Below are 18,056 nucleotides of genomic sequence, written 5' to 3' on the forward strand. Positions count from 1 at the left end.
GGGCACATGGAAAAGCGATTCGATCGTGGCCGTTCATCGGTGTCGGTGTTACTCAAGCGGCGCTGAGTTGCTCGGATAATCGAAGGCAGCGCTCCATCAGTTCGTCTTCGGGGCTTCGCAGCTGCGACCACACCGTTACAGTTTCGCGGCCCCGGTCCCCCCCCCATCCCCTCATCCCCGCTTGGGGGGCACCCCCTGGCTGCCAGATTGCTAAACCCTACATAGCATGCTGAAAATTGGAGCACCTTCATAGCTAGAACATGACACCTGGAGGGTCCATTCTGATCGGTTCAGCTATTTTAGGCTTTATTGGACTATTTTGGATCCAGGAAAATGGCGGACATTGCATGCAGATGATTTAAACTAAAATGAGGTTTTATTTCCTTTTGGCACAGTGAACTTTACTTGAACCTCATTTTGCAATAAGAAACCACTTTTTCTGGCTCATGTTAGACAAAGCATATGTGCCATTGCTTTCCCTAAGCAGAAAGGTGCTTTTATGGAATTGCCAGAAATAGTCGTTCCTTATTGCAAAATGCAATCCACTTATTCGGTGGCTCTTCAGCACTTATGAAAACGATCGATAGTCGATAGATCAGTCGATTATTTCTGGATGTGAAGAAATTTTCAAAGATATTTCGAGGATCACGCCACGTGCTGTGAAAAGTCAGGTGTTTATGGAAAAAATTTGTCCGAGAACCTTTTCAAAATTGATTCAAAATCATTTTCTGACATCATATCGCAAATTTTTGCCTTTAGCGGCCATATTCACTCTTGATGTATTTTTAAAACTACCTCAAAATTTCTCCAGGTCAAACTTTGTGTAAATATACGTGATGTAAAAAAGCGTTATGTGATGTTCTGAAATTCTTGAGACATGTCTTATTATACAGAAATTATCAATTGATCGATATTATCAAGCTGTTCTCCAAAGTGCTGAAGAACTATTTTAAATAATCGCGAAGATGTCTCGGACTCGAGCTCAACAGATGAGTGTTTTTTTTTTTTCTCAACTCCACAACGATGCCTCCACCTACGACCCACAGTGCGTAACCGCATACGGAACCGTAGCGTCAAAGCCACAAAACGGAAAACGCCTGTTTTGAGGGAAACGTAGTCGTGCAAGAGAACTCGCATGGCTCGTGGAATAACGTAACGTGACGTATGTCGGATACGCAGCATTACGTTTGCGCATTGCGTGGCTGCTTCGAATTTGCGGCTGAGTAGCTTTGATGAGTTATATGTTGCCGGACTTTTGGATGGAGCTTACACTCTGGGATCTTCTTGAAAATTTGATTTGATGGTACGACTTTTACTTCAAATATTGATTGCTGTAGACGCACGAGTCGTAGAGACAGTAGAAGTTGGAAATTTAACCAACATGCGTTAAAAATCCAGAAAACTGGAACTCTGAATACAGAGTGGAAAAACTCATTCGAGCACAATTACGTAGCAATAGTGTTGCACCAAACAGCGTATCTCTTTGAGGGAAAAATTGTGTTCGAATGAGCTTTTTCTCCTCTGTATTGAGATTTCCAGTTTTCTGGATGTTTAACTAACGTTGGCTACATTTCCAGCTTACTGAATTTTTCTTTATGCTTCGATTAGATAAGTTTGATTTTTTCCCAGATCGATTAAAAGTTTCGGATGATCAGATGATGTTTTGCACCCAAAGTATGAAAGGTTAGAATTATAAATAACTTTTTTCCTCAATGTTATCGCTTTTTTTCCACCGTTGGTTGACTGGCTTTAATCCCTATGGGACCTACAGCCAACTATAGATAAGTTGAAGTGACAAAGGGTTGGTCACGAGAAGGATGATATATGGGTTTAGTTACCGCACATTTCCTGATCATCCAATTTCAAGCCACCATACTTCTGTTTTGATTTGACATGTGTGTTTCATGTTTTGACATGTTCGCACCATGTTTTGACATGTCCTAAAATATTTGTAAAGAACACTCCTATATGCTCTTATTTAGGTGGATCAATTTTGAGTGGTTTTAAGTACCAAAATGGGCCTCGGAGTTGATAAAATAAAACTGATGAAAGTGCGAATGCAGATTTTTGCAATCGTCACCCGGCGATAGACGCAACTCCGTGCCGGCTGGCGCCGCGACGGAAGTGAAGATATCGATCGGAAGAAGTTACATCAACGGATGCCCAACTTTGTGCAGTGCTTCACGGAAGAGAGTAGTGATGACACTCAAATGCCAAATTACAATCCACTTGCCTCCTAATTTCCCGATCGACCACAAACAATGTTGCCAGGCTAAATAATTCCAACATTGCCAATGGATATGTATGGTAACAAGATCACTCTTTAGAATCGATATTCATGATGGATTCAGATGAAGGATGAACAGTGTCGCGAACTTGCGTCAGTAAATGGTGAGGCCAGTCACATCAACTGTATCCTCCAAAAGAAGGAAAAAGTCTAAACTTTACCATTTAAGTTTTAGAATCCACAGAGTGCACACCTAAAATGAGGTTCATAACAATTAACAAACATTTATTATAACAAAAAAGCTTAAATCCATTTTCCCGTCTAGGAAATCCATTTTATAGTATTAACTTTGAATTTTGAAATATTCAGGTCTAATCACGCTGGTTCTGAGGCTTGTTTTAAGCTATAGCCAAAAAATGTATCATGCTAACAAATTTGCCAGAAAAAAATGCTAAAACTGTTTTAAGGTTCTTTGTAAGTGTAGAAAAGGAATTTGTGCCATTATGATCCCAATATGCTCCAATTTTATGCACGATTCTATACATACATATAAGCCACTTTCACAGCGCTCTTTGGCGCCATGCGACACCCAGCCGCCGAAGTCCCCAATCCTCCCAAAGCTCTTCAGGGAGTTGGCACTCCTCCATTTCCTCTAAAACCACCCTTTCACGGGCGTCCCCTTCGTCTCCTCCCGGGAGGAACCCGATCAAGCATCCTCCTCGGCAGCCTTTCTTCCGTCATGCACGATTCTATGATTAGCATAATTGACCTATTAATGCTGCGGAAGAACTCGTCGGCATAAATTAGCAGAACGAAAATAAATTTGGCACGCCTGGACCTTAATGCGTTATGGAGACGCGTTGGCAAAACGGATACTTACTCGTTTTGAAGCGGCTCGTTTAATCGACAGTTTTTGCCGCCAAGAAGAGAGGAAGTCCGCATTGCCACTCCAGTGCGAGTAATTCGAATTCTACCTAATGAACTAATTTAAAATAGGTGGACTTTCCCAGAGAATCGACAACGCTGGGGAAGTGCAGCAGATAGGAAGGCATGCAACACTTGGAAATCTGTTGCATCGGATTTCTCTAATGCCACTGACACGCCGCGGCGTGACGGTGTGTGGGTGTGAGTGAATATGGTCTTTAATGGAGTATGAAATGAGGAGTTTCACCCGGCAGCTCCACTGCCATGGTAAGGAAAAACACCGTATGAGCCTTCAAACGTTGTCGAATTCCCTCGGATAAATTACGAATTTTCAGGGAAATTCGTGAATATTTTTCCTCCAATTTTTCAGAGAATTTTATTCACGATTGGATTTGAAATTTCTGAAAATTTAAAGATGACGTATGTATTCATGATTCTCCTGAAAAATTAATATTTAATGGAGAAAATTTGGCAACTTTCAAATGTACGTACGTCGTTTTTCCTTAGCGCGGCAGTTTAGCTCTACGCTCTTTGACTCTAACCGGGAAATGTTGGCGGGATGTTTGCTGTCGGGTTAATGTGCCCGGTGTTGCGTTGACGGTAAAAGCGCACACAAATTAAGTATGAAAAAATTATAATTTTTTTCTATAATCCCTAATCATACCATTTTTTTTATTTAATGTTTAAAGTTTCTGCATTTTTATTCTGATTGAGGCCGCCAAATCGTTAGCTAAAACCTTCCGGTTTAGTTACATTGAATTTTGAATTTATACTTTCACCTCAAATTTAAATTCTGATATATACCGCACTTACAATTAGGGTAATTGGGGTGCGGAAGAGCAGGGCCGGATTCACCTACTTGCCGCCTATGAGCCGCCTGTACTTTGCCGCCCTTTCTCATTCGTATTGAAATATCAATAAAAACCATCAAGTGAACGTGCCAGTGGGGGAGGGGTGCATAAGACGCGTTTACTCGTGTTGAACACATTTTTTGGGGATGCCCTGTCAACACTACTAGCAAAAGTTAAGGTTTGTAAACCTATCTCTCTGCGGACAAGGCCTTCCATTCATAAGAAATGAACGAAAAAATTATAAAAGAACAAACATGAATGTGGTCTCCCAATCGGAAATTTGACCTTGGTACAACCTTAGTATGACATTTTTTCACATTTGAATAGAGTTGCCAAGCTTATCTTGCTAATGTTCCCACAATGTTAGCAGGACATTTATTTTACCTCTGGGACAAGCTTGAGCCCAAAGATTGTGCCAAGGTTAGGTTTGTAAGACTGCTCCAAGCCTATCCTGACAATATTGCCACAATATTGGTGGGACATTATTTTACTTCCGAGACAAACTTGGATATTCAATATTGTGACAATGTTATGTTAGTAATATAGCTCCAAGCTTGTTCAGCGGTTATTCTGATCATGATGTTGCCATAGTTTTGATGTTAAAATATTGCCATAATATTGGAAGGATATTTATTTTACCTCTGAGACAAGATTGGAATTCCAATCTTACCTCTGAGGCATGGTAGGCGATAGAACGCCATATTACCTGCCGTCCTCGCGGAAGAAATTTCTTAGCGTCGCATTGCCTAAAATATAGGCATACGGAACATTAGAGTGCCGAAGAACCTTCCTAGGTCAGCTTCTTTCTTGACTGCTTGCACTGGCTGAAGTATTCAACTTGGATCCCACTTGTAACGGGCACTGCCCAGGCGAAACGAGAACCAGCCCCATTGACGGGGCGGCCGCGCGCGGACCGTTGCCAAAAAGCTCCATTTGAGCCCTTGGCCTAAGAATATCGGTAAGATGGGTTAGACGCCTATGAATCATGTGCCTATTACGTCAAAAAGCGAAAGGTCGCAGTTTTTGCCCTTAAAGGGACCGCAACGGCAGATCCGCGGCGAGCGCGCCCTGGTGGCGGAAATAGCAAACGCGGTCGAATTGTGCTCGTCGTGCACAATATTGTGTTAATCTTATGACAATATTAGAAACAGAAGCCTAAAATGTTTATTTTCTTAATCTTGTGACAATGTTAAAGTGCGAAAATGACCACAATGTTGTAAAAATAATGTTAGCATAATATCAATTATTCAGCAGTTTTAGATATCCAATATTGTGTCAATATTATGACAATATTACGAACAGAAGCATGTTATGTTTGTTGTTCTAACGTTAATTGAATGTTATCATAATAACAATACCGCAGTATCACAGAGATAACATCGTCTCGATATTATTTTAGCAATTTTGTTTTCCTAATATTGTGTCAATATTGTGTCAATATTATAAGCAGAAGCCTATGTTCAGTATTTTTTTTAATAATGCGCCAATGTTAAAACTAACATATTACTGCAATATTGAAAACATAACTCTACGACAGTATTAGTTTACCAATATTCTATAACCAATATTGTGACAACATTGTGACAATCTTGGAATCACCGAGCACCATCTGACGTTGGATTTCTAATGTTGCTAATATTGGTGCAATATTAAAATACTAAGGTTATGTATCCAGTATTGATGGCATATTGTACCAAGATTCTCAGGCCAACCTTTCTGTTGAAATATGCTCACAATCTCGCTAAGGTTGCCACAATATTATTCCGATCTGCCCAAGGTCAAATTTCCGATTGGGAGCTAATGATTTTAACTTCCGCCGCCGCGCCGCGCTGACCGCACCGTGTTTGGCGCAATGCGTGAAGTTGTAGGTGCCGTGCGTTTCACGCTGACTGCGGTGTGTTTGGCGCAATGCGTGAAGTATTCATGCATTCTTGTAGGCGCTATCCGTTTCACGCTGACCGCAATGACCGCACTGTGTTTGATGCAATGCGTGAAGTGTTCTTGCAGTCTTGTAGGCGCTAATATGTGTTACATGCCGACCGCCGCGCCGCGCCGATGGCCTCTCCTTTTCATCTCAAGTCCTCGTCATTATTGCTGTCTGCGCCGCGCCGTTCAAGGCCAAATTACGTGCTTGGTTTCTCTCTTAACTCGACTAATTAAAGGTGCTGTCTTTTCTTTCACTGAAAGACGACAAAATTAAAAATTATTACACTCTCAGGAAATGAGAGATTTTGTCGTTTTTTCTCGTTTGTAATTTTTTTTTCTAAATCCGATATTTTTTTATACCTACATTTAAAAAAATTGCAAAATTTGCCGCCATGGGCTGCGGCCCATGTGGCCACCCCCTTAATCCGGCCCTGCGGGAGAGACAGTGTTGAATGCATTGCGACAGACTAATTAAACAATTACACAGTCCGCAAATTATCGTTCAACGACTTTAAAGTGAGTTTTCCATCCAATTTTTTCAGTTGAACAATATTCGTCGAGTTGGGTCGAAAAATCAATTTTTGAGATTTTTACGAAAAATATCTCTGTGGTCCTTTAAACCTACGGTATTGTTTGAAATTTTCTTCGATGATTCCTCACACGGAGAGGAAAAGCTAGGAGTTTTTTAAGAAATGGCGTAGAGTATTTTTTCTTTTCAAAATTAAAGTAAATCAGAATGCCTGTACGTTCGCAAATTGAGGTACGCGTCCCTGCAATTTCACCGTCGGTATGCATTATAAATTTTCTTTGTTTTTTTAGTTCATGGAGATCTAGTCTTGACTTGTTTTTTCCTCTGTTCACAGTGGAAACATACCTTAGCCCGGTGGAAACACACTGCATGAACATCGATTACCACGTTCCGGATCCAGAAAATAGTACGAAAAATTTCTCCGAGGATCAAATGACACGTCTCAGTAAGTCACCGACCAACTTTTTCCTCTCTGTTGAATGTTGCTTGGTTTGTAGTACCTCCGTAGTAAGGGAAAACGCCCATGAACCTTTGGCTGTTGTCAAATTTATTTTAATGAAATACAGATTTCATGAGAAACTTGTGAATATTTTCCTTTCAACTTTTTAGAGAATTTTATCCGCTATTTTATCTGAATTGACTGAAACTTTCAAGGAGAAATATGTATGAGGATCCTCAAAAATGTGCATTACACTGGGTAAAGTTTGGCAACATTCAAATGTTTGTATGGCGTTTTTCCTTAGCTTATCAGAGTAGGTTCGAAATTTCGAGTCCCGCCACTAATTACTTCACACAACGTTGCTATCGAAGGGAAGTTTCAGATATGAAGACATCGAAGGATGTCGAGAAAGAAATAGAGAGATAAACAAGATAGAAGGCAGAATGAGAAACTCAGAGGCTGGGACTTTCTTCTTTGAAAAATAAGGTGAGGCGGTATGAGATCGACAATAGGATGTTGGTGTTACGGAGGAAGATGTTTAACAACCCTTGCCACAGTAGCAACGGCTGCATCTTTTCAAACTCAAGCTTTTTAAAAGAAAAATTAAAAAAAAGGACACGTACGCATTTAATAAAAATAACTCCTAAGAAAATCGCAAAAATTTTCGTTTTAGGATACCTTTTGGGATACTCATTTAGGTTCGTGAAAAATTTACAAGAAGTAAATTTAAGGAAAAAAGTGTTGAAAAATTTAAATTTTTAAACTTTTTTTTACGGTTGATAATGCTCTTTAATATCTCTCTTCTAGCCTTGTCTCTTCGCTATTTCCTTTCATTTTAGGTTTTTTCGTTATTCTTGAAAATTTGTCCTACCAAGAAGAAAGCGTGACAAAAACGTGAACACATTTTCAAAGCTGACAGTGCTGCAGCATACATTCTAGGACGAACATCTGAAAAACCTCAGTTTTCAAATGATCGTTAAAAACCCACATGCTATCACAAGGGTATGCAAAATAGTTGGGTGTTTCCTCTTCCCGCATTATGAAAGTAATCTTAGAATCTTTAAAGTACTGTGTAGGCAGGAAACCTAGAGTAAGGAATAATCTGTAATTGGATGTATTAAGACATCTGTATTCAAATCAGTAGATTTGCAATGCAAAACCCAAAGCTTTAGTCGCAAGTTCCGATCGGTAAAATTTACATACATTTGTACCAACAGCTTTAGAGATATTATTTTCTTTTGGGGCTAAAGAACCTCTCTGACATCATTACTTTCGGTCTCTGATAAAGAAACAGTTTCAAACGAGTTTACTTAGAGGTAAGCACTAATAACTTCTCGAGGAATGACTCTCATTCAATAAATTCGCGTTAATTTAAATAATTAGTCACTGCACTGAGTGTCACCATCATCGACGTAATATGCACGTTTTAATGGGAGAGGATGGCTAAACTAACGACTTTCGAATATGCTCGATGGGTCAGTTGCGCTAGTCTTGGAATCGTATTTTGATGATTGATTCTTGTAAATTAGCTAAAAATAATAATATCTACCTAAACAGCAATTTTCTACGTTGAATATTAACCGAGATCTCGCGCTTTGAAAAATTTGGTTTGAGATGTCATCCACCGCGATAGTGACGCCCATGGTTTCTTCCACCTCACTTTAATCAGTCAGGAAAACACACATTTGCTCTGGTTACTCAACTTTTAACTTGGATGATAGCAAGATGAAAGAAACCAAGGGTGTCATTAACCGAATTTTTTAAAGCGCGATATCTCGGCTAATAAGCGCAAGTACCTGTTCGAACACTTCTTAATAGTCTTTGCTACTCTGCAAGAATCAAGCATCAAAAAACGAGACTAGTGCAACCGACCCATTTACAACCTAATGTTTGTGCAATTTCACTCATGAAAAGTTCACGCAGTCGGCTGTAACTCTTACGAGCAGCCCACCTATTTACATTTGTCTTGAGAGGTGAAAAAATTGGCAACATGTTTCCTGACGAAGATGCAACATCTCCGATATAATTATGCCCGAATCCTCGGCGTGGAGTGCCGGTCAGAACGTCGCTCCAATGACATAAGGGCGTATCCATATCTTCACATGAGCCGCGGAAAGCAAATATCTATACGGAGCACAGGGCTCACGTGGAAATAGAGATACGCCCTTTTGTCAGAGGAGCGACGAAAATTCATGAATACTCGGAGCAAGCAAGAAGCATTCTGCCGTGCTAAGGAAGAACGCCGTATGAGCCATCAGGCGTTGCCAAATTTCCTTTGATAAAACATGAATTTCCTTATAAATTCATGAATATTTTTCTTCCAATTTCTCAGGAAATTTTGTTCGCAATTTCACCTAAAGATTCTGAAAATTTAAATGAAAAATAATCATGACTTTCCTCAAAAAGAGCATTTTATCGAAGGAAATTTGGCAACTCTCGAATGTTCATACGGCGTTCTTCCTCAGCAAGGCAGCATTGCCCGGCAGATCTCTGGGCTGTGACCCGGGGAGGACGGTCGAAAATTGATTATTTCGGGTTGCGTGTCGCGTCAGGAGCAGCGAATAACCGTTCCTCGAGTGGTGGCCAGCGGTCTGATTGTTTTGTCTCGCTTTGTTCGCTAGATATGGGCAGATCCACCATCGTATTGTTCGGCGTGGCCTTCTTCGTCATATTCATCGCCTTCTGGACCGGCGTCGCTGGATGCTGGAGGAGGTCCCCCGGCAACATCACCGCCACCGCCATATTAATACTCCTAGCATGTAAGTATCCTTCCTTTTGGTTTGGATGGCAACAGTGCTTCCATTCTCTGACCGTCGCAAAAGTTTCGGAATTCGGAACTTTTTTGTTTCAATTTATCCCATTCCATAGCCGTGAAAAGTTCCGAAATTTTTTTTCGAATTTTTCAAAAGTTCTGAGAAACTTCAGAAAGATGCAAAAGATCCGGCACCTTTCGGGAAGTCCTAAAGTTCCAAGAAACTTCCGAAAAATGCAAAAGATCCGGAACCACTCGGGAATTCCAAAAGTTCCGGGAAAAATTCAGGAAAATCTCAAAAGTTCCGAAATTCGGAATTAGTTCCGCGGGAAATGGGAGCACCAGATGGCAATGTCATTTTACGAAAAATTAATGCGTAGTGGCAATAAAAATTATTTTATTTATCATGATTACAAGGACCTGAAAAATTGGGAAGCGCCGGGATTCATCAGATCAGAGTATGGAAAACTGTCTGGAAATCCAGGGAATCAGTAAAAAAAATGGACAGCAATCCATCCAGTTGTTTTTCTTGTGCTTCGTTAAAGTCTCTAGAGTAAAAGCCACTCCTTTCATACTCAGATATTGCACGGAATCAATGAATTTTAATAAGTTCTATTACTTGCATACCACCTAGTATTGCATGGGAAGTATTTAGACTGCTATAATCCACTTCCCACCTTGTATATATATTTGAGAATCACAAGCAAATCGCACTCACGAATTTATGATATTATTAAGAAAATGGTGTCCACGTCTCCATATTCGAGTCACGCATAGGTGGACTACCGGCTCAGCAAAAAAAAAAAAAAAAAAAAAATTCATACTTACAAAAATGTATAGTTTTTTTGCAGCAGTTCCCTGAAAAGTGACCCTTTTCCACAGCGGAACTTCAAGTAATTGATTTTCATCAACTTCGTGTTCCGTTATTTGTTATTCAGGTTTACTTAGCGCCGGAGCAATGGGATTCTGGCACGGTGTCGAATACTACGAATTAGAAAGGGTGGTCGGAGAGGAATATTACCAACAATGGAGTCCCGTAAGTAGCTTATTCTTACTGCGAGGCGCTCAAAAAAAACCGGCCTCTCTCTGTTTTCCAAATATTCATTCCAAGTCCAACGCATGCAACTTTCATTTATACCAAAAGCAGCTTTTTGTTCGGACCGTCGTCGTCTGTCCAGTCCTGACGATTGAAGAAAAAATTTCTCAAGGCTCTTCTAGCATTGCCAAATTTCCTATAGTAAAAGATTAATCTTCTAGAATTTGTTAGAATTTTTTTCTCAAAGTTTTGTGAGATTTTCATCGAATTTCAATCTAGTGCCCTTAAAAATTTCAAAATTCAAATTTCTCAAATTTTTAGAAATTTACTTCAAAAAATTTATTTTATCGAAGGAAATTTGGCAACATTTGAATGCACGTACGGCGTTTATTCTTAAAGCAGTGGAGAATGTAATGAGAAGCGTTGCAAAAACGGCCGCAAATAAGGGAAAAAATCTGAAATTATGAAACGGAATTCACTTTCGTTGTCTGCATTAACATTTTTCCTTGATAAGTATGTTTGATTTATGTAACAAACGAAAAGTTTCCTCGTCATGCGTCAGTGAAAGAATTTCTTAGCCTCTTAACCATCAGAAAAAAAGTCTACTTTTCTAAATCCAGCCGCCGTACTTTCATTATTGATACCGAAAGTCGTTTTATCTCTATTTCTCAGCCGTTGTCTTGATTTGTATTGCTATAAATTTCCGATCATGTTTTACTTTTCAATAAATGGATTTCCTTTTGCAAAGAGGAACCAATAGCATTCCAGTGTAGCTAGTTTTGTGCAACTTACATTCTTTGCGATAAGATTACTGAATTCATGCAAAAAATTAAATTTACAAAGTCAAAAAAGTTGTAGAATCTCAACAACGTTGGAATGCTCTTGATGGTTCCTTTTTGCAAGATGCAATTCAAATAGTCCTCGTAACTTCACTTTATTGTACATCCAAAACGAATAAAATACTCTTGATTCAATCGGACTTTTTGCTTGAAATAAATAGAAATCCGCTTAAATCAAGAGGCTCTGCTTTTCGATTGAAGGAAAAATTGGATTGAATGAAGAGTATTTTTTTCTTGTCAATGTTTTAAAAGTCAGGACTCTAGATCTAAGCGACTTTCTTTCCCAGTGATAAATCGAGTGGGCCCTGTGTAAAGAGTAGAGCGAATGTGACAAAAATCAAAATTTAGGGAGTTAAAGATCTCACAGTAATGATACCCTTTAAAGGAATTTTTAAACTTTTCACGTGATTTTGTATTGCAACTTTAAATGTTTGCAGGAGTTGAAAACACACACGAAATCATGGTACGATTGGTCGTTCTACATGGCGTGGACTGGAGTTGGTTTTTCGTTAGTATCTGCGATTTTATTCTCAGGAGCAGCCATTTGTTTGCGAGGCGAGCGAGAACGAGAAGAAGCTCTTAACATGCAGTATTTGATGCCAGGTGAGTCTCATTCTTATTGCGATTACATGGTAAAACAGGTGAGATTGTATCGATATCGAGTGGTTCAACATGTAACCATAGCCTCAAAAGTCAATTTAGAAATCTGAGGGAATGGGTTTTTTGCGATAGGTTTTTGATTCTTATGAGTACAAATGAGGGGCTCAGAGGACAAGGCGCATAGGTGCAGTTTTTGAAAATGTTGAGGTATTAATGATTTCAAGTAAAACTAGTCTTAATGTAAATGTGAAAAATTTGCTCCCAATTACCAATTTTTACGCATTAAAAAGTTAGTTTGAAGTTTTTTTCCGCCATTAGGATCCATGTAATTTCGAAACTTCAAGCACGTATTTCTCGAAATAGCAAAAACTGCATTTATGCGCCTTTTCCTCCAAGCCCTTCAAATTGGCAATGAAAAGTGAAGTTGTAAGGAATCCTCTCATTTTCAGTTTTTTTAACTTAAATCCTAAAATTTTTGTCTGAGGTTATATTCTCTTATTTTGAACCAAATTAGCATCGAACCCTTATCGTTGCTGCCGCGTCGAAGTTGTGTTTGTTGCCTGTCCGACTAATTGAAGGGGCTTTTCTTACTGAAAAGGCGGGCATCCATACGGGCCTTTTTTGCCACTAAAATTCTAAGAGCTTTAACAAGTTTCTATGAGCTAAGATTACTTCTCTGCGTCATTACTTCAACACCCTGGCTTTGATTTTTGGACAAATCATATCGACGGTGTAAGTCGGCCATCACATAACTCGGTTTGCGACGTCGCAGACTTCCTGTCATACTTTATTTTTTGAACGGAAAACTACTCTACGACAATCCTTTAAAACTGCCGTGATTTTTCTTCTCTGTGCGAAGAAAATTCTGCAAAAACTTCAAGGAATGATTTCGATTTGTTCTCCTTTAAAAAATTAACATAGAGGCGGAGATTTTCAGACACCGCAAACGAGTTATGTGATTGCCGACTTACACCGTCGATATAGCTTTTCGTTTATCTATAAACTGAAATCATCAAATACGATTCTGCCATGGAACCAGCAAAATGGAGAATTAGCGAGAAATTTTTTATGACTGCATCTGAGAGTGCCAAATGAGCTGTGTGCACAGTTTTTTTCGTAATTTTTTCTGATTCGGGAAATAGTAGAAAAACAAATTTAAAAAATGGCAAATCTGCCACCTCGAGATTTCATAAAGCGGCATTATCCATTTTAAAACATGTATTTCAGCAGATTTTAGTGGTAATTTGGTCATATTTCCTCCATTGATTGTTCATTTTAGAAATGAAGGCTGTTTCCATGTTCAGTTCCCTCGGTAGTTTCTTCTTCCTAAGTATGAACTTCACACAGTTTCAGACACCTGCAAATTCTCCATCGCTGCGACCCATGGCCAGAAAATTTCCATTTGTTAGCCTTTCCGTACATTTTAATGCATTTGCCTCTCCGTGTACTCGTATTTTGAATTGAATCGGTGAGTTCGATAACACACCAACTCGGGTTTTTTTCTACCAGTATTTTCACTTTTTTATGGTTTAGTAACATCGTATGGTTTATATGGATAGAAGCATCTGCACGCAAAAGGAAATTTCGAAATTGCAATCGGAAGTGCTCGAAACAGCGACGGGAAAAGGGAAAAATCGAAGTATTTCATCGGAAATACCAATTTTCGGCCATTTCAAGAGAAACGGGTGACCATCCGATTTTGCGGTTTTCTTTTTTCGGTTCAGTATACCTTGTACCAACAAGTTATATAAATATTCAAGCGTTATTCAGGTTACAAATATATTCATTTTTCAGGGCAGATTATGAAAAATCAGTATCTGAAAGTCGGTGAGAACGAAAACACACCAACTCGGAAATTTTTGAACGCTTGATTCTCTGTCATCAAACATGGTGTATCGATTTCAACTTGGTGCTTCTCAAAGTCTCTAAGTACTTGTCCTTTGGCACCAAAAAGGTGTTTCTTAAACTAACTTCTTCGCCCGCTACGCGGTTTTAGGTGTTTCCTGAACAATTTTTATTTTCCGAGTAGGTGTGTATTCGAACCCACTGATTCAATTCTTTGCCCTTCCACTTGCTATAATCAGACCGTACTTCTTGTGTTTTCAGTTTACCCGCAGAAGCAACAATACGCCTATGCTGGCTATCCGGCCCCTGCCGCCTACCCTGGCCCATACTACCATGGTTCACAATATGGACCTTACAACTACTAGACGCCATCATACCGCAAAATCAACGAACCCTCACGAAAACCAGAGGCTTAAACCGCGCCTTTGGCTAACTCTCATAACATCATCCTCAAAAAGAAAGTCGTAATTCTCACACGTTTTCCGTTTCGATAAGAATCAAACAGGAATTGTTAAAATCACCAAGCAATATTATTGCAGGTCGTGGTCGACTTTTTTAAATTTAGTCATTTTTATAATTTTCTGTAAGTTTTAACCGGGTTTTTCGTAAACCCGTGAAATCTGCTTGGATTCAGCAATTTTTTCTTAAAAGAAAATCGATCATGTTATTGAGATTTTCAAACAATGTTGACTTTGAACTCGAGACTAAAACTAAAGTCAACATAAAATCTTATATTCGTTGTACAGAATTGTCTAATAAGTAAATTAAGAAAGCCTGAAATCGTTGAAGCCGGATGAATCGTACAAAATGCTTCGTAAACTTAAACTATACCTTCAAGAACCGTCAGGTGAAGTGAATATCCATCAATTTTACATCACGCTATAGATTCTTATCAGGCTTTTTGTGAGAATTATTATTATCTTTTTTCGGTGTTTTTATTGTGCGACATAGAAGCAAATGCATCATGTGATATTTTTCCTCGTGCTCGTGAATTTGAACTGTAATCAAGAGAAGACTCCGTCAAAACAATATGAGTATCGAAGGTCTTTTGTAAAGCTCAGAATACATTTCAAAATAAACATGGAAGAAAGACATTTCTAAAGTAAACAAGGTATATGCAAAAACAAAACAAGAAAAAAATAAAAAGTAAAAATAAAAAGAATCAGTGACCAATTACGCCGTAGCATCTATCCATTTAGATGTTTTATAATTTTAATTAATGACAACAATCTCCATTGACTTGACGAAGGATGTGATATGTACATCAACAAAAGAAAGAGCAAAAGTCAATCGCTTATTTGGATACAATATTTGACTGATTTTGTGTATTGCGTGTTTACCATATCGTCCAATTGTCTTCTTTGGATTTCATTTTCGACTCTTAATGTACCATATATTTCTAAATAGGTTGGCCTTCGATAAAATATCCAAAAAATGTAAGATCTAATGGTGCTGTTCAAGTATGTTCAAAGATGCTTTTTTTAAAAAGTAAATGTAATTGCTTTGTTTTATAATTTGCGGGACACGTTTCCACACTGGAAAAGAGATACTTAATTTGGGCAGGATTGTTCTGTTTGTATGGTGTGTGATGTATTTTAAAACAAGCATCAATAGAACCCTCCCGTGGCAGCTGAGGACGCAGCAATGTTATATACGGTGCAGTTACTAGGAGTTTAAACTTAATTGCGATGAAGCACATAAGTAATGAAAAATGGGTAAAATCGCGCTGATGAGATTTTCATCCCGCAAGACCTGAAATTGAACGAGTCCTCTACAAAATATTATGAACGTGTAATCTATCATTACTGTACGATATTACAGTGATGATGAGGTAATCTCCGCCCAAAATTCGAGATGATAATTAGAGAGAGGTATATGCCATTAAAATACGTATTAGTTTCGACCTCTCGAACGCCACAAGCAAGCTGGTCCCGCTGCACGAAGGGTCCTAAAAAACGGTAACCTTTGTCAAACCCTTAGGTTGTGAATATACCGCAGTTTTTTCTATGCATCAGAAATGTGTACATACTTTTGTAAATTTTTAATTTTAATCATCAATTTACGATAAGTTCTCTGTTTATTAATGCTCAATTTTATAAGACTTTCCTCTTTAATCTCTCTTCTTTTTATTATTTATTTTATTCTAGTTTTCTTCGACCTGATCAGATATTTCAAGCAGCGTTTACATAGAGCCATTTTCAGGTTCATTTGAAATCCTTCCGATTCACCCAACTTTTAGTTTACTCGTTACCCCGTGATGTAAAAGTATATGAAATGGACGCAAGGAGGTTCGAATCATGCTCGCAAAGAATCACCTAACACGCAAAATCTAGTGTTTGCAAAAAACACTATATTCTAGACTCATTATTCGATTCATATTTCATAAATCCAATTCATATTTTCAATCACAATAACCATTATTTTTTGAAGTCTTGCGCGAAGTTTTTTTTTAAAAAAAGGCTTATTACAAAATGATCTGAAGTGGCTCCATCAAATCCCCCTCCTTTAATTTTTTGTAAATATTGTTCCAGTCGGAGGCAATTAAACATCACAATTCAGTAGGCATTTCATTTTGGTGGACAGCATTGATCACATTTATTTACGCTTCTCCCCTATTCAAGAAAACTTTTAAAACAAGAAGCGAATTTATTCCGTCCTGAATTCTTAGATGAGAGGAGTTCCACACTTCGTGGAGCGACATCTAAGTATGCGAATAAAATTCTCCTTTTTAAGTCAGCCAAAATTTGAAGTACCTACTGCTCTCCGATTCGATCAAACTTTCTATTTGATAACCTTATTTATTTTAAACAAAATAGACTTGATGTTTCTTTTTCGAGTGATATTTTCCCGTGTTTTATGGTTAAGTAACTTTAGATAACGAATTGTAAATTACAGATATATATTGTACAGATTTTGTAAAAAATTCTTTAAATGCGAGGAAATTTTACAGTAGCGAAGTATCAATCTACCTTCTACTCTTTAATGTAACTGATGCAACAAGAAAGTTTTGAATTAGACTTTGTTTTGACAACGATTTTAACAAATATTCCAGTCACTTTGTGTTAGGAATTTTCTGTAATAAAAATGTGTTTTCTCGCCATCAGCCAGCCTCTTTGCAGTTTTTGAAATCCCTTCAAATCATCTAGTTACACAAGTTTCAGAAAGTATTTTTTTCTCTCTTAAAGACCAAGGCATTGTGAAGCAGTAACCTGTTGTGCCGTGCTGAGGAAAAATGCCGTATGAACATTCGGGAGTTGCCAAATTTCCCCCGATGAAATGTTTATTTTTGAGTAAATTCATGAATATTTTTCCTTGAAATTTAGGTAAAATTGCGAACAAAATTACCTGAAAAATTGGAAGAAAAATATTTATAAATCTTCCCAAAAATTCGTGATTTATCAAAAGAAATTTGGCAACGCCTGGAGGTTGATACGACGTTCTTCCTTAGCACGGCAGTGTTATAACATTACCTTGAAAGTTCACTCACCTCGCATAATAGATCTTGGGCTTCTTTTTTTCATGGCACAACCCGTTGGTTCTTTAACCCTTACTCTTCTGTCAATAAATTCATATCTAGGTATGACTTATTTGGTACTTGACCTATTTGCTATATTTTTTGCTCACAGGCTGTTAATAAGTATACCACTGACATCAGGCCCGCCACAAGGGGGGGGATACTGGGCCCTTGGTACCGGGGCCCGGGCCCTGGAGGGGCCCGTGACGCAGGTGACAAACCACTACGAATTCATGTGTAACCCTTGTCTCGTAGGGAAAAGTGAAAAAATTACCCTAAAAATTCCGCAAAAGGTGAATAAAGTTTCAAAAACACGCTAGGGCACTATAAAATTTTTCTTACTTTTTTAGAGATTTCTGTCTATTTTCAAGATTTTGAGTATATGTAGAATGATATTTTTAGTAACTGCGTTTCATTTTCTTTCGTTGTCGGATGCTAAGAGGCTCCTGTCTGGGCATCCTCAACTTCAATGGCTCAACTCCCTTACCATAGACGTACGAAAGGGGAGTCCAGGGGGGCCCGGCTCCCCCTAGAATTGTAAAGTATCATCTGCCCCCCTCAAAAATAAATTTAT

At 38.5% G+C, this 18,056-nt stretch overlaps 1 protein-coding gene across 1 annotated transcript in view; it reads left to right on the forward strand.

Annotated features, from left to right (window-relative positions):
• The window catches only part of LOC109038766 (transmembrane protein 178B), a 152,990-nt gene extending 135,919 nt beyond the window's left edge, over positions 1–17,071 (forward strand). The window contains exons 3-7 of the mRNA XM_019053952.2: positions 6,792–6,902; positions 9,518–9,655; positions 10,587–10,684; positions 11,961–12,126; positions 14,230–17,071. Coding sequence (XP_018909497.1) covers positions 6,792–6,902; positions 9,518–9,655; positions 10,587–10,684; positions 11,961–12,126; positions 14,230–14,333 — 617 coding nt within the window. The 3' untranslated portion in view covers positions 14,334–17,071. The remainder of the gene's footprint in view (positions 1–6,791; positions 6,903–9,517; positions 9,656–10,586; positions 10,685–11,960; positions 12,127–14,229) is intronic.
• The last annotated feature ends 985 nt before the right edge of the window (positions 17,072–18,056 follow it).

The sequence above is a fragment of the Bemisia tabaci genome, chromosome 8 (genome assembly GCF_918797505.1).
Source record: "Bemisia tabaci chromosome 8, PGI_BMITA_v3".
NCBI classification, from domain to species: domain Eukaryota; kingdom Metazoa; phylum Arthropoda; class Insecta; order Hemiptera; family Aleyrodidae; genus Bemisia; species Bemisia tabaci.